Source organism: Pongo pygmaeus, chromosome 13 (genome assembly GCF_028885625.2).
Source record: "Pongo pygmaeus isolate AG05252 chromosome 13, NHGRI_mPonPyg2-v2.0_pri, whole genome shotgun sequence".
Lineage (NCBI taxonomy): Eukaryota > Metazoa > Chordata > Mammalia > Primates > Hominidae > Pongo > Pongo pygmaeus.
In genome coordinates, this window is record NC_072386.2 from 104,088,694 (window position 1) to 104,115,831 (window position 27,138).

At 53.6% G+C, this 27,138-nt stretch overlaps 1 protein-coding gene across 9 annotated transcripts in view; it reads left to right on the forward strand.

The window, feature by feature from the left end:
- RGS3 (regulator of G protein signaling 3) overlaps positions 1-26,367 on the forward strand; it is a 136,747-nt gene extending 110,380 nt beyond the window's left edge. For 7 of the 9 annotated variants that reach the window (XM_054500929.1, XM_054500930.1, XM_054500931.1 and 4 more), the window contains 6 exons: positions 11,945-12,922; positions 19,904-19,968; positions 23,004-23,105; positions 23,492-23,553; positions 24,172-24,338; positions 25,404-26,367. In XM_054500929.1, coding sequence (XP_054356904.1) covers positions 11,945-12,922; positions 19,904-19,968; positions 23,004-23,105; positions 23,492-23,553; positions 24,172-24,338; positions 25,404-25,589 — 1,560 coding nt within the window. In that variant the 3' untranslated portion in view covers positions 25,590-26,367. Of the gene's footprint in view, positions 1-10,554; positions 10,728-11,944; positions 12,923-19,903; positions 19,969-21,980; positions 22,913-23,003; positions 23,106-23,491; positions 23,554-24,171; positions 24,339-25,403 lie in introns of those variants that run through there. The other 2 variants (XM_063649816.1, XM_054500940.2) reach the window with 2 other exon arrangements.
- The last annotated feature ends 771 nt before the right edge of the window (positions 26,368-27,138 follow it).

Here is a 27,138-nt window from a genome sequence, read left to right on the forward strand (position 1 = left end):
ATGACCTCTTTTGAAAAGTGCCTGTTCAAGTCTTTCCCCCATTTTCCTATTGGATTTTTTTTTCTGATTAATTTGTAGGAGCTTAAATGATATTGTAGATATGTGTTTATTGTTGGATATGCACATTCCAAATATCGCTTCCCACTCTGGGATTTGCCTTTTCACTCTCTTAAGGGTATATTTGAAGAACACAAGTTCTTAATTTTAATGCAGTCCAATTTGTTAATCTTTTTTCTTTTATGGAGAGTGTTTGTTGAGTCCTGTTTCTCTGCTTATTACAAGGTTATGGACATATATGTTTATGTATTCTTTTAGATGTTTTATGTTTCATATTTAGATCTAAAATCCACTTGAAATAGATTTTTATCCACTGTATGAAGTAGAGGTCAAGACTCATTTTCTCTGGATAAATATTCAATGTATTCAAAATCCATCCTGTCTCACTATAGGGCAATGTCACCTTTGTCAGAAATTGAGGGGCAATACATGGGTGGAGCGCTTGAATTTTGAAGGATGAGTAGAGCTTCGGCAGGTGGACGGGGGAGGGGAAGGTGCTGTAGGCAGGACCTACGGTGTGAGCATAGGTTTAGAAGGGCCTGAGGGTAGAGTGTATCAGAATGGCTGGAGGGAAAGGAGGAGAAATGGTGTGGTGGAGAGGTTGGCGGGAGCAGAACACATAGGGTTAGAGGATGGGACTTTATCCTAGAGGGATGGAGGCATTTTGAGCAGGAGAACAATATAGGCAAGTTGGTGCAGGGCCAAGGGAGATAAGAGAAAGTCTCATGACAGAGGGAGGCAGGAGGGTGGGTTTGGAGAAGACTGTAAATTCAGCCAAACCTAGCCCTGACATCACCCCCAAGCAGAGATAGGGAGCGCCTGCCTCAGGAGGCAGTGGTGAGGCTGAGGGTGCCTGAGGCTTGGGAGGGTGACCTTCGGCCACAGGGTTGTGGCTTAGTCTCATGTCCACATGTCCACTCCAGTGTCCTTGAGTGAAAAAGCCTCTTTTTTTACTGGATGGGTACCCCCCCACCACCCAGTGCCCCCAGCGCTGCAGGCCCTGAAGGAGGAGGGCAGTGGGGCAGACTGGGGCAGACAGATAAGGCAAGGGGTGTATCTGGAAAGGGGGACCTTTCTGTTCCTCCTGCCCTTGATGCCCCCACAAGGAGACCTGGTTATGCCTTGGGCCCTGAACTCTGATCTTTTTAGGCTAGCTGAGATTCAGAGCTGGACAGACATGCTGGGGAGAGCAAGACCCAGTGAGGGGAGTGATTTGGCCCAGGCCGTGCAGTGAGCCAGACTGACCCAGCCTAGGGGCAGGCTGAGCACAGGCTCATCTGCCTTCTCAGCTTCCAAGTTTCTTCCCCGAAACCTGCAGCTAATAGGACTCGTGTCCTAGGCTGCTGTAAGGGTCAGAACATGTCAAGTGCCCTGTCCCGGAACTGGATGCAGGAGAGGGAGCTGATGATGTCGATGATCGTCATGAGAGTAACCATTATGATTACAGAAATCGCAGATGCTTATTGAGCACTTACTAGGTGCCAGGCCCTATGCTAAGCCCTCCCCACAGAGCTGTGATGTGGGTACTCAGTATTCACATTGCCATTTGACAGATGAGGAAATCGAGCCTGAATAGGTTAAGCAGCCTGTGCAGGTGCCCTGACCTAGGAGGTGGCAGAGCCAGGGTTTGAAGCTTGATTTGCCTGTCTCCAAGCCCCGGTTGTTCATCAGCAATAGGCTTCCCTCCTTCCACTTCTGGCTATCAGTCCTCCCTATTCTCAGAGCTGTTGCTTGGAGTAAAACCTTAGTTTTTGGGTTGGTCCCTGGTGCCCACTCATGAGAGAGTCAAGCTGTGGAGAGGAAGGCAAGGAGCAGAGGGGCACCACCATGGGCTACTGTGTGCCAGGCACTGCCTCCATATGCCCCATAGCAGCCCTGTGAGGAAGCGGCACACTGGCTTTGAGGGAGGCGGCACATGGATAGGAATTGGGATTCGCCCCCAGGCCCTCCTGCTTCCAAATGCTGACCTCATGACTGCAGTGCTATTTGTGTCCTTCCCTGAGGTCATCCTGGCATGGCAGAGCTTCTTTGATTAACCTAGCGGAAAGCATCACAGAGAAGCCACACGCTTCTAGCTCTCCCCACCTGGAAGGGGACCCTGGGAGGGAGAGGATTTGGGGGGGTCAGCAGGTGTACAGAATTCTGCACTGCCCCTCCCAACACCAGGTGTCAGTCTCCTGCCCCTCAGTCTCCAACCATGTGGAGTCCGAGCGGGGCCCCTGCGTCTGGTGTTGCTCTCCACTGCCTAGCACAGAGCCAGGCCCAGGTTTGTCCTCAGGAAGCATCCTTTGAAGGAAGGGAAGGAGGAAGTGAAGAGGGCAGGAAAGGAGATCGCAGAGGAGTAGAAAGAGCAGGGCTTTGGAGTCAGGCAGACCATGGTTTCAATTCTGACTCTTCCACTGACTTGCTTTTTGATCTTGTGTAAGTTACTTAATGTCTCTAAGTCCTAGTTTTCTTATTAAAAATGATACTGATCTCATAGGATTGTTGGAAGTAGAACCTAAAGTATAAAACAACTGTCACAGTGTGTGGCATGCAGTAGATGCTCAGTTAATCATCTCTCTCTCCCCTATCTTTGTCATCATTATCTGTTTTGAACACCTCTAGCTTCACCTTCCTTACCTCTGCAGCGCTAAGTAAACATTGCTTTCAGGGTAACGTCGGAATTCCTTAAAATATCCATGCTCCTGCCCCATCCAACCACCTCCACTTCCTTGAATGTTCCCTGCTGGCTCTGGCTCAGCCTGGAATATCCTGTCCCATCTTTTTCCCCCCATTACCTCCTCCCAGAGCCATCCTAGTTGTCCCTGCTGCCTCTACTTCCACAGCCTCCTAGCATGGTAGCAGGTGGGTGAGAGATGGATCTGGCACCTCTAAGGCAGGGAACACGGCTTGCTGCTGTTTGGCAGCAATAGCCAACACAGGCCCTGGCACATGGCTGCAGCTCTGTAGGTATTTGCTGAGTAAGTCTTTGGGGAAATGGTGTGAATAAGCCAGACATGATCCTGATGAGCCAAACAGGACCTGCTCAGGGCCATGACAACAGGGCAGGTTGGGTCTTGGCAGAGGAGCAGAGAGCCTTCTAGCCAGGGCATCCAAGGCAGATTGAACCAGTGCTCACAGGGATGGGCGGGAAGTAGACTTGAGGGATAGAGAGCTTAGGGAAATGAGACGGTCCCAGCACACACACACGGAGCAGGCAGAAAAGCAGGGTGCCGGGTGGGAAGGGGAGTGAGGATGGATCCCACAGGCGGACTGGTTCCTCAGCAGAGCCCCAGGGGGCCTGGAGTTTCCCTTCTCACAAGGCATCAGTCACCACTAGCTCAGGAAGAAGCTGGGAACCCCCCTGCTCTCAACTCTCAACTCCCTGCCTTTCAGAGAAGAGAGCTGGAGGAGTAGAAGGGGTGTTTGGGATGGTGGGTGGGGACAGAGACTACGAGTCCACCCCATGTTGAAGCAGTGATGTCAGAAGTGGAGGCAAGAGGAGAAGGGACCTGGTGAGGGGGTGACAGGGCAGCACCGTGCTGAAACCCAGACCCCGGGAGCCCCCTTCTCGCCTTGGGAGAAGCTGGGCATCCAGGCAGGCGGTGGTGGGTCTCCAGCAGGCTGCAAGCGGCGTGTCCTTCTTTCTTGGTCGGGTGATAGCCAAGAGTAGGAAGGGTTTCTGAGGGGGCCCTCATGTCTCCTCTTTCCTCAGGGATTCCCTTTCTGTGAGTGTTGGCTTTGTCCTGAGAGTCCCTGTGCGGGGGTGAGCTAACCTTCTGTGCCTCAGTATTGCTTTCTGTAGAGTGGGTACGCTCCCTGCTGTGGTGTGCCACCCTCCTGAGCCTCTGACAGAGGAGCTTCAGTCTGTGGTCGAATTCCTCCTTTGCCCCTCTCTCCTTCTGCAGTTGGGCCTCTGTTTAGGGAACATGAATAGGTAGCTGCCTCCAGGGAACTTGCCAGCCCCCCATCCTGCTCCAAGGTCATGCCTCTTCTGCACAGGCTCCCTGCTATAGAGAGGCTTCTATGTGTTGGAACTGGTCCTGGGCGAGGTTCTGGGCTGGATTTTAGTGCTGATTCTGTTGTATGACCTTGGCCTTATCACTTCCCTTTTCTGGGCCTCATGTAACAGACGGTCACCTTGCCTGTTACCTGACGCCACTCTCCAGAGTTGTCTCGGCAGTCAGAAAGAAGTGAAAAGGCCTGGGCCTTACTCCTAGGGACCATGATGCAGTAGGTCTTAGATTGGGTCCAGACAGGCATTTTTAAGATGCTCCTCAGGTGATTCTAAAGCGTACTTCTCCGTTAAGAACCAATAGTCTAGGTCGGTGTTTTCCAAACTTTAATGTGCAATTGAATCTCCTGGGACCCTATTAAAATGCAGATTCCGATCCAGTGGGTGTGGATTGAGGTTTACGAGTGTGTATTTTATGAGGTCAGGAGATCGAGACCATCCTGGCTAACACGGTGAAACCCCGTCTCTACTAAAAATACAAAAAATTAGCTGGGCATGGTGGCAGGTGCCTGTAGTCCCAGCTACTTGGGAGGCTGAGGCAGGAGAATGGCGTGAACCCGGGAGGCAGAGCTTGCAATGAGCCGAGATCACGCCACTGCACTCCAGCCTGGGCGACAGAGCGAGACTCCATCTCAAAAAAAACGAAAACAAAAACAAAAACAAAAAAATGAGTGTGTATTTTATATAAGCTCCTGGGTGATGCTGCTGCTGGCTCTTGGGCTGCACTTTGAGGCTAAGAGTCTAGATGGTCCTGTGAAGTTCACTGGATTGTTCTTTCTTTCTTTTTTTTTTTTTTTTGAGACAGAGTCTTGCTCTGTCACCAGGCTGGAGTGCAGTGGTGTGATCTTGGCTCACTGCAACCTCCGCCTCTGGGGTTCAAGCCATTCTCCTGCCTCAGCCTCCCGAGAAGCTGGGATTACAGGCGCCCACCACCATGTCCAGCTAATTTTTGTATTTTTAGTAGAGACAGGGTTTCACCATGTTGGCCAGGCTGGTCTCGATCTCCTGACCTCATGATCCGCCCTCCTCGGCCTCCCAAAGTGCTGGGATTATAGGCATGAGCCACCACACCCAGCGGTTGTTCTTTCATTCATTTATTCATTCAAACACTTCAGGTGGGGAGTGCTCAGACGTGAGGCTAGAGGGAGACAGAGCCCAGGGTCTTCCAGGGCTACAGAATTTAGACTTTATCTGGGAGGTATTGGGGAACCAGCCACAGCAACGTTTTAAGCAGAGGAGTGACAAGTTGAGGTTTGCATGGAGGCAGCTCCCCTGACATAGCACAGAGAATGGCCAGTGGGGTCTGCACTGCCACTGTGAGCCCCACATTATCCTGATGGGGGATGACGGTGGTCTAGAGGGAAGTGGCGGCAGTGGACATGGAGAGAGTAGTAACATTCTTTTTAAAAAAGATTAATCAACTTTTTAATTTTTTAATTTTTTATTTTTTGAGACAGAGTCTCACTCTATTGCCCAGGCTGGAGTGCAGTGGCGCAATCTCAGCTCCCTGCAACCTCCGCTTCCTGGATTCAAGCGATTCTCCTGCCTCAGCCTCCCAAGTAGCTGGGATTACAGGCGCACGCCATGTTGCCTGGCTAATTTTTGTATTTTTAGTAGAGACGGGATTTCACCATATTGGCCAGGCTGGTCTCGAACTCCTGACCTCAGGTGATCCACCCGCCTCGACCTCCCAAAGTGCTGGGATTACAGGCTTGAGCCACTGTGCCTGGCCTCAACTTTTATTTTTTAGAGTAGCTTTAGAAATTAGCACAAAGTACAGAGAGTTCCCATATACTTTGTCCTATTTATTGCCAACCTCCCTAGTAAAAAGATCCTTGAAGTCGTATAAGTGATGATCAGGATTTGAGGATTGACCATGAGGATGGTTGTGAAGGAAGAGGAGGAGAAAATGATGGCCAATTCCCTGGTTTGGGCAACTGGTGATGGCTTCACTGATACAGGGACCATGAGAGGAGGAATGATGGACTTGCAGGGAGATCACACATTCGTTGTAGGGCTTGTTGAGTTGGGGGTACTGACGGGATATGCAGAAGGAGGTCTCCATCCATGTCCCTGGGCTGCAGCCATACAGCTGTCCTCTGTCTCAGCAGCATGCTAAGGCTCTTCCTGGCCCGGGGCCTTGGCCTATGCTGCTTCCTCCCCTAGTGAGCCCCGCCCTGCCCCTTGAGCAGATTTCGGTCTCCAGCCATTCCACAGGGCGGCCTTCCCAACACTCCCCTGGATTCTCTCACAGCACCCAAGGGTTTTCCTTCACACCGCAGATCTTGGTTTCTGTTTATCCTGTGTTTATGGCAGTGATGACTTGGTCAATATCCCTCCTTCCTCTCTAGTTCGTAGGCTCCACAAGGACAAGGATCGTGTCTTTCTTATTCTTTCCTTTATGCACAGAGCCTAGAACAGTGTCTGGATGCAGAACTATTCCATGAGGATTTGGTGAACACTTGCCTGTGGCATCTCAACTCAGGAGAGGGGTCGGAGCTGGCAGAGTGGGCTGTGAGTCATCAGTGGCCAGATGGTGCAGATAGCGATTGTGGCCCGGGGAGTGGATGGGTTCCCAAGAGAGTGGACAGGACTGTGATGAGAGGGGCCCTGCAGCAGGTCCTGATGGACAGGCAGACAGGCCCATGAGAGGGCGGAGAAGGGGTCAGTGGAAGTTCAGGGAGGGAGATATTAAGGCCACGCTGCGCTGGAGTGACCATGGCTATCGTTTATTGAGTGCTCATGTGTGCCCTCATGGTGCTGAGCTCTGGATACTCATTAGCTCATTTATTCCTCTAACAACATTGTGAGGAGGTTCTAGAAATCCTATGTTATGGCTAAGGAAACTGAGGCACAGAAACGTTAAGCCAAAGGTCACCTAGCAAGTAAGTGTGAAGTTAGTCTCTGGAGCTCCCCCTAATGTAAGTACCGCCTCCATCCTCCTGAATTTTGCCAAACCTGCTGTGTTGGAGACAGTGGAGGTAGAGGGGAGAGGAGTACGGCCTGGAGGGTCTCTGAGCTGGTGACGGAGGAAGCACTGGGGGTGCCAGCCTCTGGGTGGTCAAGAGGCCAGACCTGGAGGAGCTGGGCTGACGCTGAGCCGGGAGAGCTAAGTGTTAGCTGAGCCCTCAAGGTTCCTGGAAGCTAGCATTAAGTCAGGGACCTGAAGCTAGGGAGCCAGAGCGTGCCAAGCTTGAAGGAACAGCCCATCTTGAAAGCCTGGGGGTCCAATGCGGGGCAGGAATTCTAACAGCCTCTCCCTTTCTCAAAGGACTTTACAGTTCACAGAGCGCCTTCCTGCCCTTTCTCAGACTTGGTCCCCTGAGGTCTCTGGCATAGGAAGCAGCAGGCATCCTCACCCCCTTTCATGGCAGAGAAAACCAAGCTTGGAGTGGGGTAGCTTGGGATCACACAGCTAGCAAATGACGGAGTGAGAATTCCAGTCCAGGTCTTCTGGCTGCATGTCCAGCGCTCTGTCAGTAAAATCCTGGCTGTTAAGGGCCACCCTGAGACAGAGGCAAACCCCAGTTTACACCCCCCAGTGCAGGAAGTGGTTTTCGAGGGCAGATGCAGAGCCCGGCATCCGTGGTGGCTGTGATGAATCATCGGAGTGAGAGCTGCAGGTTGTCCCTGGGTCAGCAGACCTGGCTGCTCAGTGAGTAGCTGTGTGATGTTGGACAAGTCACTTCTAGCAGCCCACCACTACCCCCAACCCAACATCCGGTGGGCATCTGGGGCCCAGGAACCAAAGCTGGTATGAGTGTGAACTCTGGGTGTCATAGCTGCCATCCCTCCTTAGCCTATTCCGAGCTCTGGATTGGATTTGGGAGACGATTTGATTAGGTCCTAAACAGTGGCTCCATTTAGAGGGCCTGGTTCATTTCCTGTGTGCTTACAGCAGATGAGACATGGGCAGAATTAACCTGGTCCAGCCAAGCCAAAGAAGTGATGGATGGGAAAGACACAGACCCCCACCTCTGGAGGCGGGGCAGTGGCTTCCAGCACTCTGGACCCAAGGCCCTGGGTGAGCAGGCTGGTCTTCCTGGGGCGCCCTGGCTGGATTCTTGTTACTTCAGCTGTTGCAACAGCTGTCTCACTGGGTCCCCAGCTGCCTGTACTTCCTCTATCAGAGCAGTCCCCATGCTCCTTCGGACTAGTTGTCTAACCTCTGTTTTTTCTGCTTAACTGAGGGCAGAGATTGTGTCTGACTTGTTCCCTGCCGTCCCCCTAGTACCTACCTCAGTGCTTGGAGAATGCATGAATGTATGCGTGCCCCAGTCCTCCCTGCCATCCACACATCCTGCCCACATTCCCCAGAGCAGCTTTGACACAGCACAGCTCTGCCTGTGGCATTTCATTGCTCACAGGGCAAATCCCATGCCCACCATGTGTTCTGCAACCTCCCCCTCATCCTTTCCTCCCCTCCTGCCCTAATTTTCTCCTACACTTGCCACCCTCTCACCCCTGGGTTTCTCGGGTTTCCTATAATTGCTCCAGAGCTCCCGTCAAACCACTTCCCACCCCAGCTCTCCCAAGAACAGGGGCCTTACCAAACCTGCACACAGCCCCTGTTCATACAGGCCTGCCTGGGAGCACAGAAAGAACCATGAGCTCTGGGCCCTGTTCGCCAGCATCTGCTGATGTGGGATGCACCCAGGTGAGGGGCCTCAGGCAGCACTCCAGGCTGTTCCTTCTCCTACTACAGCCCTCTGAGGGCCCCAAACACTTGTGTGTAAGGCTCCAAGGAAACAGGGAGAGACCCTGGGCAGGAGATGTGAGTTCTAATCCTGCATCAGCCTCTCATTCTTAGGTAATTCCTTTACCCTCTGGGACCCCAGGTTTCTTATCTCTAAAATAAGACCACTGATAGCTCCCATTGTATCAAAAACTTTTCCAGGGCCAGGCACTGTGAGGAGACTCAAATAGTCCTGTGAGTCCAGTGTGATATCATTGGGCTCAATTCCAGATGAGGAAACGGAGGCTCTGAGGTGTTGAGAGGCTTGGCCAGAGTTGCACAGCTAAAAAGTGGCCCCATTGGGATCAAAATCAGCCTGGCTCGGGTATCTGAGCACATAACCACTGGGCCCTCTGAGAACCCTTCCGTCTTGGTTAGTTTCTCAGCTGATCCCTCCGGGTAGGTGCCCTCTGGGGGCAGTACCCCTGCCTGAGCGGCACTTCCCCTCCTGGCTTTGTTTGGTTTGGCCTCAATTTAGAACAGGGTTGGCAGAGGCAGGCTGACTTGCATTTCTGGTTTTGGGTTTGTTGCTGCACTTTCCCCAAGGGGTGGGCGGGCTCCGACTGACAGTCACCACTGGGACAGGCCTGGGCCCCACCCTCACCACCCAGGAAAGGGGAAATGCGGCCTGCTCCCCACTCAGTGCCACTCCGTGCCAGGCCCTGAGGGCACCCGGTTGCTGCTTCCTTCCGTCTTTCCCCAAGGACTATCAGAGGCAGGTGGCTGGGCCAGGGGGTGGGTCGGGGGGAGGTCTGGCCATGTGGTAGGGTGATAGGACTGAGGGGCCCCAGGGAGCTGGCTGCAGGGCAGTTTGTTTCTCCTGATGGAGAATGCTCCCTGGTGGGTGGGGCGATGGGCTGGGGACTGGTTTGCTCATGGGGACAGAGATCAGAAGTGGGCTTGAGAAGAACAGGGCCAGAAGGCCTGGGCTCTGGCCCCAGCCTAGCCCCTGATTTGTGCAGGGTGGCTTTGGGCAAGTCACTAAGTCACTGTCCAGACTGGGCCCTCAGCCTTCCTGTCTACCCAATGGAGGGTCTTTCTGTCCACCTGGGAACAGCCTGATGGGACTGAAGCACAGCCCTTAGTTTCCAGATGAGAATTCTGGACTGGAGGCCCTGACATTACAATTGCCAACACTGACTCTGGTGTTTGGCAAAATTTGGGGTATGTGGGAAACACGTGCTGCTGGTTGAGGTCCTTAACTTCAGAATTTCCCTCTAGATCAATGCTTTTGAAAGCATTAACTCCAACACCACCATCTTCTGTAGGAGCTTTCCAGCTTTTCCAGCTTTTCCAGCATATGCTCCTGATCTGTTACTCAGGCATGCTGGTTATCCCATTTCATAGGTGGACACCTTGAGGCCTAAAGGTTGGTGACTGGCTGTACCTGACACCCTGTGTGATTCTAGGTTGCCCCTTGCTCCTCTCTGGGCCTTAGCCTTTCTGTCTATGCAGTGGGGATTTCAGATTGCTGTTTTTTCAGAGTCTGAGAGGGCCCTTGTATGGAGTCACCTCTGAGCTGCAGGCAGGATTTCCAGGGCAAGAAGGCCACAGCGTCAGCAGGCACCTGTCTTTGGCCTGTGAGCCATAGCCTAAGGCGTGCCCTTCCCGACCTTGGCCAGATCACGCTAGAGTCCTCTGAGGCCTCCCCTCCCTTGCCCAGCCACCTTCTCCACTCTGCGGGGCTCCACTTTCACTTTCACGCTCCCAGGCTGTGGCTCTTACCCGTGCCGCGCTTTCACATCCGCTCACATCTGTGCTCCCAGATGCCAGCGTGACCCCTGACATGTGTGTGCAGCAACCTGCAGCTGCCCCAAGCCATGGCTGAACACTGACTCCCAGCCGTGGGGCTTCACCATTACAGACTCCCCGGGGCTTCAAAGACTTCTCAGCTTCGAGCATGGCCTTTTGGGTGTCAGGGCAGCTGTACAATAGTGGGTAAGTCACCGGCCTTTGGGCTCAGTTTTCTCATCCATCAAATGGACATTAATGATTTCTACAATGAGAGCTCTTAACCCACGTTCTGGGGGTACTTACCCCTGAAGTTTTCTGCCAGTGTGCGCGTGTGCCCGCAGGTGCACACATTCCCAAGCATCTGTTCAGTTCCCGAGTATGGGTGGGGTCTTTCCCTTTCATTAGTTCTCAGCAGCTATGGCTTCTTGAAGTCAAAATCTGGGCTCTAAATAAATAGTTCCAGCTCCGGCATTCCTGATCCTTGAGTGGGAGGGGCCCACCCCAGACTTGAGAACTGCCTCCCTGTGTGGTTGTGGCACCATGGACACTGACTTTTTCGGGGCCCCAATCTTCTGGCGACATAGCTGCTATTCAGACTTTCATCAAGAGAAATGTTTTTCTCTTTGCACATGAAATCTACTGTCGAAACTCAGCAAAACCCCCTAGGATCCCGAGGGTTGTGTGTGAGGCAGGAGATGCTGTGTTTTTTGAGGAATTCCTGAGCTTCCTCCAAGCAGTTTTAAAATCCCTGGGTGGGTGATTCTTCAGGGAGGTTCCATGTGTCTGTGACATCTGGTGAGTCCAGGTATGGACAATATTTTAAAGTTCCGGTTTCATTCCAGTTTAATAGTTTCAAAAAGATACTTAAGCGTTCAGAGCACATTCTTGTTTGAATGACTCATTAGGATTTTTTAAACTTTAGTTCAGGTAGAAGACACCCTGGGCTGGGTTCAGTGACCGCCCTGGCTTTGGGGTTTGGCTTGGTTCTGGTCCATAAGCAGAGACTGCCTGGTTCTCCTTTATCCCCAGAGGCAACTTTGACCCTGTTTCCTTTTCTGTAAAATGGGGACAGTGATGCTTCTTTTATAGGGTTGTCGGGAAGGCCATATAAGAGAGTGGGGTCAAGCTGGCCTGGCACCTGCCAAAGCAGGAGCTAGATAGACAGTGGTTACCTCTCCCTCTTCTCCTATAAATGACCAGCTGTGTTTTTGATGGACCAGAAAGTTCAAGCAAGAAGACAGGGTGAGAATTGTTACACAGCTAAGTCAAAGGGGCTTTGGGGGTTCCATCTGGCACCTCAGCTTTCAGACTGGGGGGCCGGGGTTCAGGCCACTGCCTGATTTCATGTCAGCTCATGCATGGTGTCTGGCATCTGGGAGCCTCCTCTTCTGAACCGTTCTTGTTTTCTTTTTGTTTCCCAGATGTTTGAGACGGAGGCAGATGAGAAGAGGGAGATGCCCTTGGAGGAAGGGAAGGGGCCTGGTGCCGAGGATTCCCCACCCAGCAAGGAGCCCTCTCCTGGCCAGGAGCTTCCTCCAGGACAAGACCTTCCACCCAACAAGGATTCCCCTTCTGGGCAGGAACCCGCTCCCGGCCAAGAACCACTGTCCAGCAAAGACTCAGCTACCTCTGAAGGATCCCCTCCAGGCCCAGACGCTCCGCCCAGCAAGGATGCGCCACCATGCCAGGAACCCCCTCCAGCCCAAGACCTCTCACCCTGCCAGGACCTGCCTGCTGGTCAAGAACCCCTGCCTCACCAGGACCCTCTACTCACCAAAGACCTCCCTGCCATCCAGGAATCCCCCACCCAGGACCCTCCACCCTGTCAAGATCTGCCTCCTAGCCAGGTCTCTCTGCCGGCCAAGGCCCTTACTGAGGACACCATGAGCTCCGGGGACCCACTAGCAGCTACCGGGGACCCACCTGCGGCCTCCAGGCCAGCCTTTGTGATCCCCGAGGTCCGGCTGGATAGCACCTACAGCCAGAAGGCAGGGGCAGAGCAGGGCTGCTCGGGAGATGAGGAGGATGCAGAAGAGGCCGAGGAGGTGGAGGAGGGGGAGGAAGGGGAGGAGGACGAGGATGAGGACACCAGCGATGACAACTACGGAGAGCGCAGTGAGGCCAAGCGCAGCAGCATGATCGAGACGGGCCAGGGGGCTGAGGGTGGCCTCTCACTGCGTGTGCAGAACTCGCTGCGGCGCCGGACACACAGCGAGGGCAGCCTGCTGCAGGAGCCCCGAGGGCCCTGCTTCGCCTCCGACACCACCTTGCACTGCTCAGACGGTGAGGGTGCCGCCTCCACCTGGGGCATGCCTTCGCCCAGCACCCTCAAGAAAGAGCTGGGCCGCAATGGTGGCTCCATGCACCACCTTTCCCTCTTCTTCACAGGACACAGGAAGGTGAGAAAGCTAAAGGGGGAGGGAAAAGGATACATGCAATGTGGGGAGGGCTGGCCCAGGAGCTGCAGGGAATGAGAAGTCACCATGTTCCACCCCCACTGTCCTGGCAGCCTCCCAGCGAACCTTCCACCTGTTGGACAGAAGATAAAACTGAGGCCCAATGGGACCAAGAAGGCAGAGCCTGGACTTAAACCCATGACTTTAGGATTCCAGATGCTGTGTTCTTATAGCTCCACTGGTCCCCACAGAAAGCAGAGCAGGTGTAGCTTAGCCCAGGCCATTGCGTATTTGGAGTTAAAAGATCTGAGATAGTAGCTGGAAAAATAGTTACAGCCTAGCCAGACTAGAAATCCATCAGCCAGTCACAATGACAACACACATTTATTCCGTGTCCACATTATCCTAAGCAGTTTACATGAACTCATTAACTCTCACAACAGCCCTTTGAAGTAGATAGTATTTTTGTGCCCATTTTACAGCAGAGGAAACCGAGGCAAAGAGAGGTTATCTAACTTGCTCCAGGTTACACAGTTTATCAGTGTCTGAACCAGAATTCGAATCTGGTTCCAGGGCCAGTGCTCTTAATCAACCACCACACCGTTTGCCTCTCGTGAATATTTATATGTAGATAAATAAGTATTTATTGATTTCCTGCTGTGTACCAGGCCCTGCGCGCTGCAACATAGCAGGAGCCACAGAAGTGTGTGAGGCTGGTCTCAGCCTGAGAGAAATAAGTTACCTGTGTGAAGTGGCCTAACTGAACAGATTGCGCCATGATCTTGAAGCCCACCAGCTAGTTTGGGTCTGGGCTCTGTTTCTTACTATGTGGCTTTGGTTGAGTCACTCAACTCCTCTGAGCCATAGTTTTCTTCTCTGAAAAGTAGAGGTTAATAGCACTCACATCCCAGAATGGTTGAGGATGAATGGAAGAGGCTGGTGCCTGATAACACTAGCCACATGAGAGGCGGCCCTCAGGGAATGCTGGGCCCCACTCCTTCTCTTGAATTGCAACAGCCAGTGCAAGGTGTTGGTGTGAGGCCAGGTGAGTAGGGGTGGTCAGTGCTCATGGAGCGCAACTGACTCAGAGATCTAGAACTTCAGGAGGACAGACCCCAGGGCCTAAAGCCATCAGGGAAAGCTTCTGGAGGAAGATACCTCTCAGCTTGGCCTTGAAGGTTGAACAAGATTAGAATAAACAGAGAGGTAGAGGCAGGCATTCTTTGGCTAGAGCAGAGCATTCCTAAAGGGCAGATGCCTGGCACAGGTGCTGCTATTCCTCCGTCCAACCCATGGCAGACATCGTTAATGGATTCCAGCATACTTCCTCACCAAGTTGGGACATGTCCTCAGAAGCCTGCTTAGCTTCTTAGCCACTAGCAAGAAGGCAGACTTGCCTTCTGGGGAGATGCCTTCTGCTGAAAGCTAGTCATTCTCACAGGGCAGGCTGGGGCCCTCCAGAAAAGGGTCTTGAACTTTGGCCTTGGAACTAAATCTCCGTTTCCTCATCTGTAAGCGTGTGTGGTTCTCACACTGTGATGTGCTCCGGAATCACCAAGGGGAGGTAATTAATATATGATTCCTAGTCCCCATACCCAGAATTCTGGAATCAGAATCTCTAGGGGTGGTGCCCAGACCCTGTATTTTAAACATGCCCCGAGGGATCATGATCTTGCCAAAGTTTGAATATCACCATCTTAGGCCGTTTCTTGATGGTTTCTACAGGAGAGAGTCCGGAACGCTGTCCTTCCAAGGCAAGGCCTCAGGCTTACTCAGATCAGGCCTGGCCACTCCACTTTGGAGGGCGGTTGAGGCCCAACTGCCTTGGGCTTCCCAATCCTGATTCCCCCACTACACCCTTCCCAGTTCTAATCCCCTCACCACACTTGCTCCAATAAAACTGTTTATATACAGATAAATTCACACACATTCATGTGTACGCATTTATCTAATTCCCCAGCTCAGTTGGCCTCGGCTCCTATTTTGGGACAGATACTCCTGCCTGGGAGTCCAGCAGGCCTGGACCAGCTCTCTCTTGTCTCAGCTTCCTCCTTTGGGTTCCCAAGGTTCCCACTGGCACCCTCCCCTGTCCCACCAACTTTTAGCCGGTCGCTTCCTTTCTTGGGTTTGAGTGGCTGAGCTGGCGGAGACATCAGAGACTGCCCCCAGCCTGGTGGTGGCCACCCTTCCATGTGGCTTCCACACACCAGTCCCTGAGCCCTTTGCCATTCATATCCTGCCCTCTTCCGCCAGCAGCTTCAGTACGAAACTTGTCAAGAGGAGATGAAGCCCCAGATGGGACAAACACCATGGTCTAGCTCCATCTCTTACTGGTACTGGGCCTTGGGCAAGTCCCTGCCCCTCTGTGAGCCACAGTTTCCTCCTTGGTGAAATGGGTATGGTAATAATGCCTCCTTCCTAGAGTTGCTGGGAAAATTAAATAGCTTAACACAGGTAAAACATTTAGGGCAGTACTTGGCGCTCAGCACCTGGTGGGTGCTGCATAAATGGTAATCATGTGATGCGGAGGGGGAGGGGGAGAAGAGCAGTTACCAGGATAGTACTGGCTGTGCCACCATTCAAAGTACCACCAGACCCCATTTCTCACCTTCCTGACACTGCTGCAAGGTGGACAGGCACTCGTCCTACAGTGGGAGGCTGAGGCTAGCAAGAGATGTTTTGCTGCCAGCCACACAGCAGCAAGTGATTGATGGCGCTGGACGAGACCTCACCCTTGTCCAGTCAGTCCTCTGTGGCTCTACCCTAGACTCTGCGACCTCATGCTGATGAGGGGCCAGGGGTGGGGGACTGGCAGAGGGACAGCGGTGGGTTCCCCCATGACTTCTATCTTCCTGGCTTTGGCCCGGCTCTTCTGGGAGGGTCCCCTGATGCTGATGGGCCACTATTCCCAGGCAATGCCAGGCAAAAGGTGAAGAGGCGAGGGGTGAAATGTTCAGGTTGTGGAGTCAGACAGACCCAGGTTCAAGTCTCAGCTCTGCTTCCTCCACCCTGGCTCTGAGACCTTGGCCAAATTGCTTCTTTCTCTGAGCTTCAGTTTTCTCTTATAAATGGAACACGGAGTCCCCTGGGAGTTGTCCCAAGGGTTCCAGGGCTCAGTACATGGAAAGCTTGGGCTGGTCATTTGTGCTGCTGTGCGGATAAGCTGAGGCTGCCCAGAGCGCATGCTGCCTGCCACAGGGTGACATTCAGTCTCGACGTTGTCTCCTGTCCACACCCCTGTTATCCTGCCCTCTTGTGTGCTGAGCAATTTCTACTGCGAGTAGGAATGTCAGAACAGGCAGACCTCAGAGATGGTCTGCTCGACCATGGTGATCTCACAGATGGGCCGACTGAGTCCAGAGAGGGAGAGCCCCCTCCCCTACCCCCACCACAGTTCTCCAGCCGGCCGTCCACTGGGTCTGGCGCCCTGTGCTGGGTTGAGTGGTCTCATGGTGCCCCCTGCCGCCAGACCCCTGCCTTCCCGGCTGCTCCCCGGAGGCCCTGCAGAGCAGATCCACAGGCCTTTTTCCTGGGGAGTCAAGGAAGCCCCGGAGAATCATTGTGTTTGGGTCCAGGATGCTGCCATTGAATTCTATTCCAGCGTATCTGGCTCAGCACAGAGGGTCATGGGCTATTCTTTGACAGTGAGGAGACCACAGGCTGCAGCCCTTCCCTGGCCCTGCTTCCTTCCTCCCCTGCAGGGGACTGGCCTGGACAGAGGTGGTCCACAGCGGGTGCCAGCCCTGTTTCACTAAGCTCCCACGTAGGTCAGAGATCAGACGAGAGGACCCCCAAAATGCCTTCCAGCTCCTATTGATAATAGGATGATAATACCTTCAGGCCTCCTATTTTTAAAAAGCCTAAAGACTTATTTCGGATGTGTAAACAAGTAAGTACAGAGTTTAAATCCACTGTTTCCACGTGGTTCCATGGGGCCTGCCAGGCTGGGCTGGATCAGAGAGGGCAGCCATGGATGGCCAGGGAACGCCAGAAGTCCAACCAGGACCAACAGGGGAAGCCAGCTGAGCCCTGCTCACAGACGAGCCCTCAGTCACTAGTGGGCTCTGGACCCAGACCACAATTCTCTGCTACTTGTTAGTTCAGAGGGCCCAGGCCAGTTACCAAACTGCCCTGGGCATCGGTTTCCTCAGCTGCACACTGAGGGGAAATATCAGTAGCTAGCTCTTAGAATCGTTGCCAAGATTAAATGAGATAAAGTATGTTAAAACACTTTGGCCCAGCACCTGACATGTAGTGAACGCTCAATAAATAATGGCAAAACCCATGCTAGCTAAGAGTACTTGCTCACTGCTGTGTGTTGGGCACTGTGCTGAGCATGTCCCCGTGTTAACTTACATAATCCACACCACAGCCCTTTGAGGGAAGTCCAGTTATTACCTGCATTTTACAAATAAGGAAACTGAGGCACAGAGAGGGATGTAACTGAGCTAAGGTCAATGAGCTAATAAATGATTGAGCTAAGCTTCAAATCCAGGCAATTAAAAATCTACACTCTTAATCATTGCTATAATTACAGTAAGAATTATAATTATTGTTCCAAGAGGTGGTGAGCTCCTAGTCCCTGGAGGTGGCTGGATGAGGCTGGGCAGGGCCCAGGGATTCTGCCTGGAGTGAAGGAAGGGCTGCATGGTCTTGGACTCACCTCCATCTGCTTTTCAGCCGGACAGGGTCACGTAGTGAGACAGTGGGGAGAGGATGGAAAGGAGAATCCCTTTGGAGGGCCTTTGCAGGCTGGGCCCTGGGCAGGCCTTGAGGCAGCTGTGGGAGGGAGAAGTCTGGGGAGCCACTCTGGCTGCCTCCAAGGTCAGAGGCCAAAGCCTCCCTGCAGCTATGGTGAGTCCCTAGGGCTGGGAATCAGAACCCGATTTTTTCACCTCAGTTTCTCCTTGGCTCACAGGCTCTTCTTGGTGCTGGGGTTTCCCCAGCAGCCCAGGGGGCCAACTCCTAGGGCCAGAGCTGCCCAGCTCCTCTGTCAGGCTGCTGGGCTTGGGTCAGTCCCTGCCGAAGACACTCTCCTCCCCGCAGTGGAAGGAAGAGCCCATTTCCCAGCAGCGCAGAGGCTGGGGATGGCGGCTGGGTGGGAGTGGTCCCCAGGCCCATTGTGTGGAGCCGATAAAGTACGGAAGCTGAGGTTAGAATGGGAGGAAGCCCAGGGCCCGAGGGCTCTTTCCCACGAGTGGGGGCCTTGGGCATGGCCTTGCCAGGCCAGCGTGACTGCAGCCTGTATGTGCACTGAAGGGTGCCCTGAATGGTGACAGTGGTGACACTCACTGGGCAATGACCACTGGTTACTGAGGTTAGCGTGGGTGCCAGGACTGGGCCTTGGGGTCCAGAGTTTATCCAGGTGAACCTTCCGTCAGCCCTGTGAAGTGGCTGTCACTATGCCTAAGCCATAGCTAAAAAAATGGAAGCCGAGAGGCTAGGAAACACCCAACGTTGGTGAAAGCAGGATTTATATCCAGGTCTGGTTCCAAACCCTTGCTCTGAAATCACACACCATACGGCGTGTGCCCCTGTGTGCACGTACACACGTGTGTGTTTACAACTCTGGTGGGGCAGCATTCTCAGGAAGGAGGCAGCGCTTCCCGAGTCTTTCACGGGAAACATTAAAATGTGTTCCGACCTTGCATTTTTGAGTAGCAGCATCCTCTGGTGGAGAAACACAGGCCTTGAATTGAGGCAGATTCCAGCTCTGTCACTTACATGCTGGGTCTCCTTGGGGAAGTGACTTAAATTCTCTGAGCCTCTATTTACTTTATAGGTTTATTGTGAGGTTTAATGAGATAGTATCTGAATTATACCCTATTCAGGGCCTGGCCTATAGTATGAGCTAAATGAAGGTGTAATTCATCCATCCATCCACTCATCCACTCCTTCATCTACCCACTCACCCACCCACCCATCCATCTATTCAGGCATGCGTTCATCTACCATCCACCCACCCACCCACCCATCCATCTATTCACCCATGCATTCATATATCCATCCACTCATCCACTCTTCCATCCATCCGCTCATGCATCCATCCATCCACTCATCCATCCATCCACCCATCCATCCATCCATCCATCCACCCACCCATATATTCATCCATCCATCCATCCACTCATCTATCCATCCACCCACCCACCCGTATATTCATCCATCCATCCATCCACTCATCTATCCATCCACCTATCCACATATCCATGCATCCATCCATCCATCCATCCATCCATCCATCCATGCAGGTGGGAGACTCACAAAAGCATCCCCCAGGGAAGGAATTGCACATGGAGATGAAGACCTTCTGTTGGTTGGAAGGCAGAGTCGAGGAGGTTGCTGAAGTAGGGGCCAGGCTGGAGAGATAACTGAAGGAGTTGTAACTGATATTAAATGGAACTTTCTGCCCTGATCCTAAGATGGTAGATCCGGTCATGTTATGGAGTTTGGACGTTATCCCGAGGGCACTAGGGAGCCATGGAAAGCTATAAGGCAAGAGAGGTGCGCTGAGGCCTGTGTAATGATTTATTTTATACACTGCTGACCATCTCAGGTCTCCTTTGAACTTCAGAATCCTGACTTAATCATTATGATCCTGATTTTAGAAACTAAGGAATAGAGGCTTAGAGAGGGGCAGGGATTGGCCTAGTGACACAGCAGAAGCCCTGCCCTCTCACCTGCTCACTGCCTGCAGTGAAGCCTCTGTCATGAGTGCCAGCTGTCTGGCTTCTCCCCAGTGAGCTGGGGACCTGAATGTCCCAGGAGGAGATCCCTGTGGCCGGAGATTCTGCCAGGCCGATTCCACTTCATGACCAGGCTGTTCCCAGCAGTGGGGTTCCCCTCCCTCACCTGTGTGCCGGGGGTGGGGGTTTGGGGGTGGAAGGGGCTGGTGGCAGGGACTGTTGGGTCTCTGAGCCTCTCTTTACTTAGGCAGGAGCTCCTGGGTGCCCAGACTGCATCGTGTCTGTCTTCTCTCCGCAGATGAGCGGGGCTGACACTGTTGGGGATGATGACGAAGCCTCCCGGAAGAGAAAGAGCAAAAACCTGTACGTTGGGAAGATCCCTGGCTTCTGCGCTCCTCTTCCTCCCTTGCCCCAGGGCTTGTCTCTCCTCTAGGGGTCAAGCTGGGGAGAAGAGGTTGTGCCTGGTCCCGCACACAACCCCAGACAGACACCAAGGAAAAACTGGATCTTGGAACTTTGCAGTGACCCCAAAGTGGGGTCACCTGGGTCCTAAGCATTCTCTCCAAGTGATGCAAAGTGCTGATTCAGTACCGGGAAGCCACAGTGAACCAGAGGCAACCAGCCCAGTTGCCCTGGCTTTAGCCCAGCTTCTGAGCCAAGCAGGGACCAAGTGACTTCAACAACTCCTTTGCTCCCTCTGGGCCCACGAGTGACCTGAGAAAGGGTGGAACTGACAGTCATGGGGCTCTTCTTTCTCTTCCTGAGCTCCTGAATGCTAATAGTCTCAGGCGTTGCCGGGAGGGGGCGCTGCTGGCCCAGCTGCCGAATCCCGCACTCCCCAAGCCTTTCTGGCCACACTCAGGCCTTCTTATACTATGGGGTGTTTGTTAGAGGTGTCAATGAAAACGATGTGTGTGTGGGTTCTCAGGTCTCCTTCTACCCCCAGGCCTAAGGCCCTGGAGACTCGGGGGAGGTATAGGGAGGAGGCAGTGGGGTGCATGCACAGTGACCCCCGCAGAGGAAGCCCCTCCCCACCAGGTCCTCTAGCACCCACCACTAGGCAGGAATTGGGCTATGGGGAGGAGCCTCCTGCAACCCTCTTCCCTGCCCTTGACCTTGGGTGGGGTCCACTACCCTAGAAAGCCTTCCTCACCCCAGCTGCCTTGACCTCTCCAGTTTTCTGCAGCAACTGTTGGCTTCTCTTAGTCCACAGCCAATTGCACTTTGTTAGCAAGGTGAAATGCATAAACCAAAACAGTCCCTTGCACCAACCATCTTCACTTAACCTTTTGTAGGATGAGAGAGGATCCAGGGGGTGCCAGGACTGTTGAATATGGCACTGGAAGTGGGAGGTGTAGGGAAGCAGTGTGTGGCAGCAGAGGGCAGGCATCCCGGGTGCTGGAGCAGCCCTGTCTAGCCTCCTTTCAATGTAGGTGCTGCCTTTTGAATTGCCTGAAGCCCACACATTTTTTTTTTTTGGAGACAGAGTCTCCTTCTGTCACCCAGGCTGGAGTGCGATCTTGGCTTGCTGCAACCTCCGCCTCCCAAGTTCAAGCAATTCTTGTGCCTCAGCCTCCCAAGTAGCTGAGATTACAGGTGTGTGCCATCACACCCAGCAAATTTTTTTTGTACTTTTAGTAGAGATGGGGGTTTTGCCATGTTGGCCAGACTGTTCTCAAACTCCTGGCCTCAAGTGATCTTCCCGCCTCGGCCTCCCAAAGTGCTGGGATTACAGACATGAGCCACCACGCCTGGCCTCTGAAGCTCACACTCTTAAAAGCTTAGACGAGGAGTCTTAGGACATCTAGGGTAATAATAAGAATAACCATTAATGTTTATTATGCCAGGCACTGTACTGTGCATATTTCATATGTGATCTAATTTAATCTTTACCACTACTTTTATTTTCCGTTCCGTTCTTTCTTATTGACCTTACCCTTATTTTACACATGAATAAACTACTGTGCAAAGAGGCTAAGTTACATGGCAAGGAAGCGTTGGAGTTGGGACCTGGAGACCTAGCCTGCTGGCTCCTGTTTGACAGGAAACAGCCTGACAGAGAAAAAAGCTTGATAGGAAACTTGAGAGGTCAGGAAACTTGTCAAAGGGCACACAGCTGGTAACTGCTGGAGCTGGGATTTGAACCCAAGACTAACTCCAGAGCCTGGGCTCAGCCTCCCCTGTAGGACTGTCCTTCATTAGACAGGATGTCTAGGTCTTAGTGCCATTTTAAGCTTGAATAGCTTCAGAAGTATAAATGCTTCAAACTTACCAAACCCCCTTGAAAGTTTAATTATTTAACTTTCTTTTGCACATCTTTAGTTTTGTGATTTTTGAATAATCAATTTTTCATTTTCATTTGTGGTTTCAGTCAGCATTTTCCATCTTTGGGAGGATGGAGACCAAAACTTAAAGTGAAACATTTATTATTTGAAAATCACAAAACTATGCACACGACATTAAATAATTAAACTTTAAAATGGTGTTTTTGTAAGTTTATAGGACTTGTACTTCTGAAGTTATTCAGGCTTAAAACTACTAAGACGTTGGGGTCCTGCTGTATATTCATGACTGGATGTCGCCAATGCAGGTGACTGAGGCTGAGAGGCCGGCTGGCAGGAGCCATTCTCTGGGAGGTGCCCTGTACAGGGGGTCTCGGGAAAAGGGGGGCGAACATGAGCAAGAGGCATTTAACTCCTTTCTTGCCAGCAGTTTCACCCAGTGCTGAATTCTGCTGCCTCCTTGGGGACCGGCAAGGCTAAAAATGGTTCTCGGCTAAAAATAGCCAGTCCTGCCACCCTGGTGGGCAGTGCCTCCCCTGGCTCCCTCCTTCCCTCTCAGCAATTTGCTGACTTGTCCCCCACCCCCCACCACTGTCGCCCTGCCGCCATGGTAACGAGGAGGCCAGTCACAAATAGCTGGGACTGGCTTCCTGCCGGGGCGGCCCCAGAGGCTGCCCCTTGCAGACACATGCCCGTTTCACGGCTCCCTCTCCGGGTTGGCCAGAAGGAATTTTTTTTCCGCTCCCCCTCCTGGTGCCTCCCATTTCCTGGCTCCTCCTGTCTGAGTCCCAGCCCCGGCTTGTGCCTGGGAGTCCAGTCATCAGGCCAGGATTCCAGCGAGCGTGTGTGGCTGCAGCCTGCACCGCTGCTGCCTGCTGCCCAGGACGCGGGGTGGGGGACAGGAGCCAGAGTGGTGCTTCCTGCAGACCAATCTGCGGCCCCAAGGTGGGGGGCCCTACAGAGATGCTCCGAGGCATGTACCTCACTCGCAACGGGAACCTGCAGAGGCGACACACAATGAAGGAGTAGGTGCCCTCGACCCAGCTCTCCCGACTCTGGATTTGCAGGGGCGAGTGGGCCAGGCTGAGCAACCCTCTTTTCTGCTTCTGTCCCCAGAGCCAAGGACATGAAGAACAAGCTGGGCATCTTCAGACGGCGGAACGAGTCCCCTGGAGCCCCTCCTGCGGGCAAGGCAGACAAGATGATGAAGTCATTCAAGTAGGTCCTCCCTGGCACCCTGGGACCCTCTGGGGACTTACTGGCTCCCCGGGGAGTAGGACTGAGTGGTAGGGTTGAGGGGAAGGGGCTTGCCGGCTGGATCCAGCTCTGGGGAGACAGAGGCTCTCACAGAGGGAGCCGGGTACCTGGCAAGCAGCTATCCTCACAGGGAGCAGCTGCCCTAGGGGGAAGGCTAGGTGGGTGGAGATGGGGGCTGGAAGGGACCCTGGCCCCAGGAAAGAGGGTGGGCCTCCTTCCTGGGCGCCCCAGCTGGGCTCAGCTGCAAACTGGGCCCAGGGCAGTAAACAAAGGCCGCCTGGCCCAGCCTCCCCCCAGGTTCCCATGCCTCTCAGTGCCCTCACAGTGTTCCCTCCCTCACCCCTCAGGCCCACCTCAGAGGAAGCCCTCAAGTGGGGCGAGTCCTTGGAGAAGCTGCTGGTTCACAAATGTAAGTTGGGCCTGCCTGCCCCCTCCCTGTGCCCTCGCTCCCTCTCCCTTTTGCCCCCATCCAGACCCTGTGTAGCTGGTGCTAGAGAGGCCGCCTTCCCTCTCCTCGGCCGTCAGGGTGTCCTTGCTGTTGCAGAGAGGCTGAGCCCAAGCCGAGGCCCTTGGTCTGGCCTTGGAGCCAGCTTCTGCCAGCCCCTCCCTGTCCATGTGAGCTGGCACTGCCTGCCGGAGGCCCATGGGACCTGTGTGCTCAGATCCATATTCCCAGAATAAGAATAAACATTTCTACGTACTGAGGGCTTTCACGGCGCCAAATGTGCCTGCCATCTCATGGGCAGGGTCCCATCGGCTCCTCCCAGGGCTCCGGGAGACAGAATTGATAGTCCCCATTTCACAGATGAAGACACTGAGGCATAGAGACGGGGAGACCTGGCTGAGACCCTGAAAGAGGCAGTGGCAGGGCTGGGGCCACATCCCAGGGCTCCTGGCTGTCGGGGATGGGCATTGTACTCAGCTCCCAGCATGCCCATCTTCAAAGTCCTGTAGGGGTAAGCTGGGGCATCTTAAGGGCAGGAGAGGCTGACTTTGCCTCTTACCCCAGGATCTGTTCTCCTCATAGACGGGTTAGCAGTGTTCCAAGCCTTCCTTCGCACTGAGTTCAGCGAGGAGAATCTGGAGTTCTGGTTGGCTTGTGAGGACTTCAAGAAGGTCAAGTCACAGTCCAAGATGGCATCCAAGGCCAAGAAGATCTTTGCTGAATACATCGCAATCCAGGCGTGCAAGGAGGTAGGACCTCAGGGCAGACCCTCAGCTTCTCCAATCCCCAGGGCCCAGTGGCCCTTCAGCTGCAAGGTGGCAGCCAGCAGCAGCACAGGAAGGGGAGAGGCCAGAATGACTCCATGAGCCCAGGTACCCAGCGGGGAAGATGCAAGCTAGGATCAGGGGAAGAACAGAATCCCAGTTAGTAATAAAAATGGCCACCACCAAGGCACTGCCGTATGCCAGACATGTGCTAAGCCCTTTATGTATGCGCTCTCATGTTTAATCCACACAACAGCCTGTGAAACGAAGAGACAGGCTGGGCACAGTGGCTCATGCCTGTAATCCCAGCACTTTGGGAAGCCGAGGCAGGCAGATCACTTGAGGTCAGGAGTTCGAGACCAGCCTGGCCAACAGGGCAAAACCCCATCTCTACTAAAATTACAAAATTAGCCAGGTGTGGTGATGGGTGTCTGTGGTCCCAGCTACTCGGGAGGCTGAAGCAGGAAGCAGGAGAATCGCTTGAACCCGGGAGGCGGACGTTGCAGTGAGCCGAGATCGCACCACTGCACTCCAGCCTGAGTGACAGAGCGAGACCCTGTCTCGAAAAAAAAAAAAAAAAAAAAGGAGACAGTCTTAGACAGACAAATCATAATTGCGCCCATCTATTGAGTGTCTACTGTGTGCCAGGCACTATGTGCAAAGCACATTATATGGATGATCTTGCTTGGTTTTCACGCTTTGAGGAATGTACTATTATTCCTAGCTGGTAGATAAGACAACTGAAGCTCACTGCACTTAAGTGATTTGCTTAAAGTCACACACCCAGGTGTGGCACTCCTAGGATTTGAACCCAGGAAGCCTAACCCTCAGGGTGGTATTTTCAGCCTTATAAATGCTGCCAGCCCTACAGGAAATGACTGAGCCAGGACTTGAATCCTCTGGTCTGAGGGTCTCTACTTCAGATGAACCTTAAGATGTGGGGCAAAGGGGCTTGGAGGTGAGAGGCTGGATGGGTCCCTTCCAGACACATGCACCCTAAGGTCAGTCCCCAGCAGGCAGCCCTGACCATGTCCCCGTCTGTCTCCGCAGGTCAACCTGGACTCCTACACGCGGGAGCACACCAAGGACAACCTGCAGAGCGTCACGCGGGGCTGCTTCGACCTGGCACAGAAGCGCATCTTTGGGCTCATGGAAAAGGACTCGTACCCTCGCTTTCTCCGTTCTGACCTCTACCTGGACCTTATTAACCAGAAGAAGATGAGTCCCCCGCTTTAGAGGCCACTGGAGTCGAGCTCAGCGTTCACACCAGGCGGGCTGGGTCCCCTGCCCACCTGCCTCCCTCCCCCCTGTGACGGAGGGGGCAAGCAAGCCCCCAGAGGCTGTGTCTCTGGACAGACGGATAGACATAGGGAAGCGAGGCCTGGACCAAGAGAGGCCCAGGCTACTGGAGGAGTAGAAGGATGGGCCCCGTGGGGTCCCTACTGCCCCGGTACGAGGGGGCCCAAGGACCCTGGCAGGTCAGGGGCCCCGGCCAAGCCAGATCTGGAGCTGCTGCTCCCTGCTGCGGAGACCACGGAGGCTTTGCGTTGACCAAGTTCCTTAAAGAACTGGCTGATGGGGCAGGAGGTCCAGGCCTGGGCTCTCGGGCCCTCCTGGAGGGCCATTGGAGCTCGCAGCTCAGACCCCCACTTTGAGTTTTATTTATTTAAATAGTAGTTGGATGCTTGGCACGTTGTCCTGTAATAGGAAACCCTTGCCTCATCAGTTTTCCTGATTTACAAGTGCAATATTTTAGCCAATGCCTTGTGAGAAGCTGCCATGCAAAGGTGGACACCATTCTCTAGCTTCAGGGGATGTGCTCGTCTCAGGCACCGGTGGCAGGCAGCTGGCCTTCTGGACTAAGGCAGCCTGGGGGGACACTGCAGTCTGGCTACACACAGAGATCTGGCACCCCCTGGGTGGAGTGTCCCTCGGGGGCTTTGGGAAAGCATGGCACCCTCAGACCACACAGTAGCCGAGTTCTGGAGCAAATAAAAGGCCTGTGTTATTTCTTGTTCTTGACCCTTTTTGTGTGTTCCTGGTCTCAAGCCTTCCCAGGGTGGCTGGGGCTGGCTGGGAGGGTTGGTCGTTGGGCTGTTGATTCAGCCACTGCTCTCTTGCCATCACCTGCCCCCATCCTGGAGCCCGATACACTGATACACTGGTGAGGGCTGCTCTCCCACGCCTTCCTCTGTGCCAGGCGCCGTGCCACACATCCTAGTGGTCACTGCATCTCCTCCCCAAGCCTGGGAGGTAGGGCTTATCCCCATTTTACAGATGAGGAGATGGAAGCACAGACAGGGAAGATCACGTAGCCAGCAGGTGGCAGGGGTTCAGCCCAAGTCTGACTGGCTGCAAAGCCTGGGCTCTGCCGGCTACAGGATGGAGTCCTTGCTTGTCGCCAGCTGGCCACATGTCTTTCAGCAAGTTCCTTCACTTCTCTGCCTCACCACACCCTGAGGTTTGAATAGAACTTTCATGTGGTGCAGGGATGCCTGGTGAAGGTGGACGGGGCCAGAATCTCAGGAAGGGTGGTGGCGGCCTTATGGAGGCCTCTGGACAGAAGGAACAGCTGTGGAGACAGGAGATAGGACTCACAGAATCTTTCTGTGGCCCTGGGCAAGGCTTTCCCTATTGTGCCTTTGTTTCCCCTCCTACCTAACAGAAGACGCAAATTTAGGAAAGGCCCAGGGCATCCTTCAAGGGAGGACCTGGGCCACTTGCCTAGAAGTGGGCAGAAGAGGCTCAGAGCCCAGGCCAAGCTGATGCCAAAGCTGACCCCACA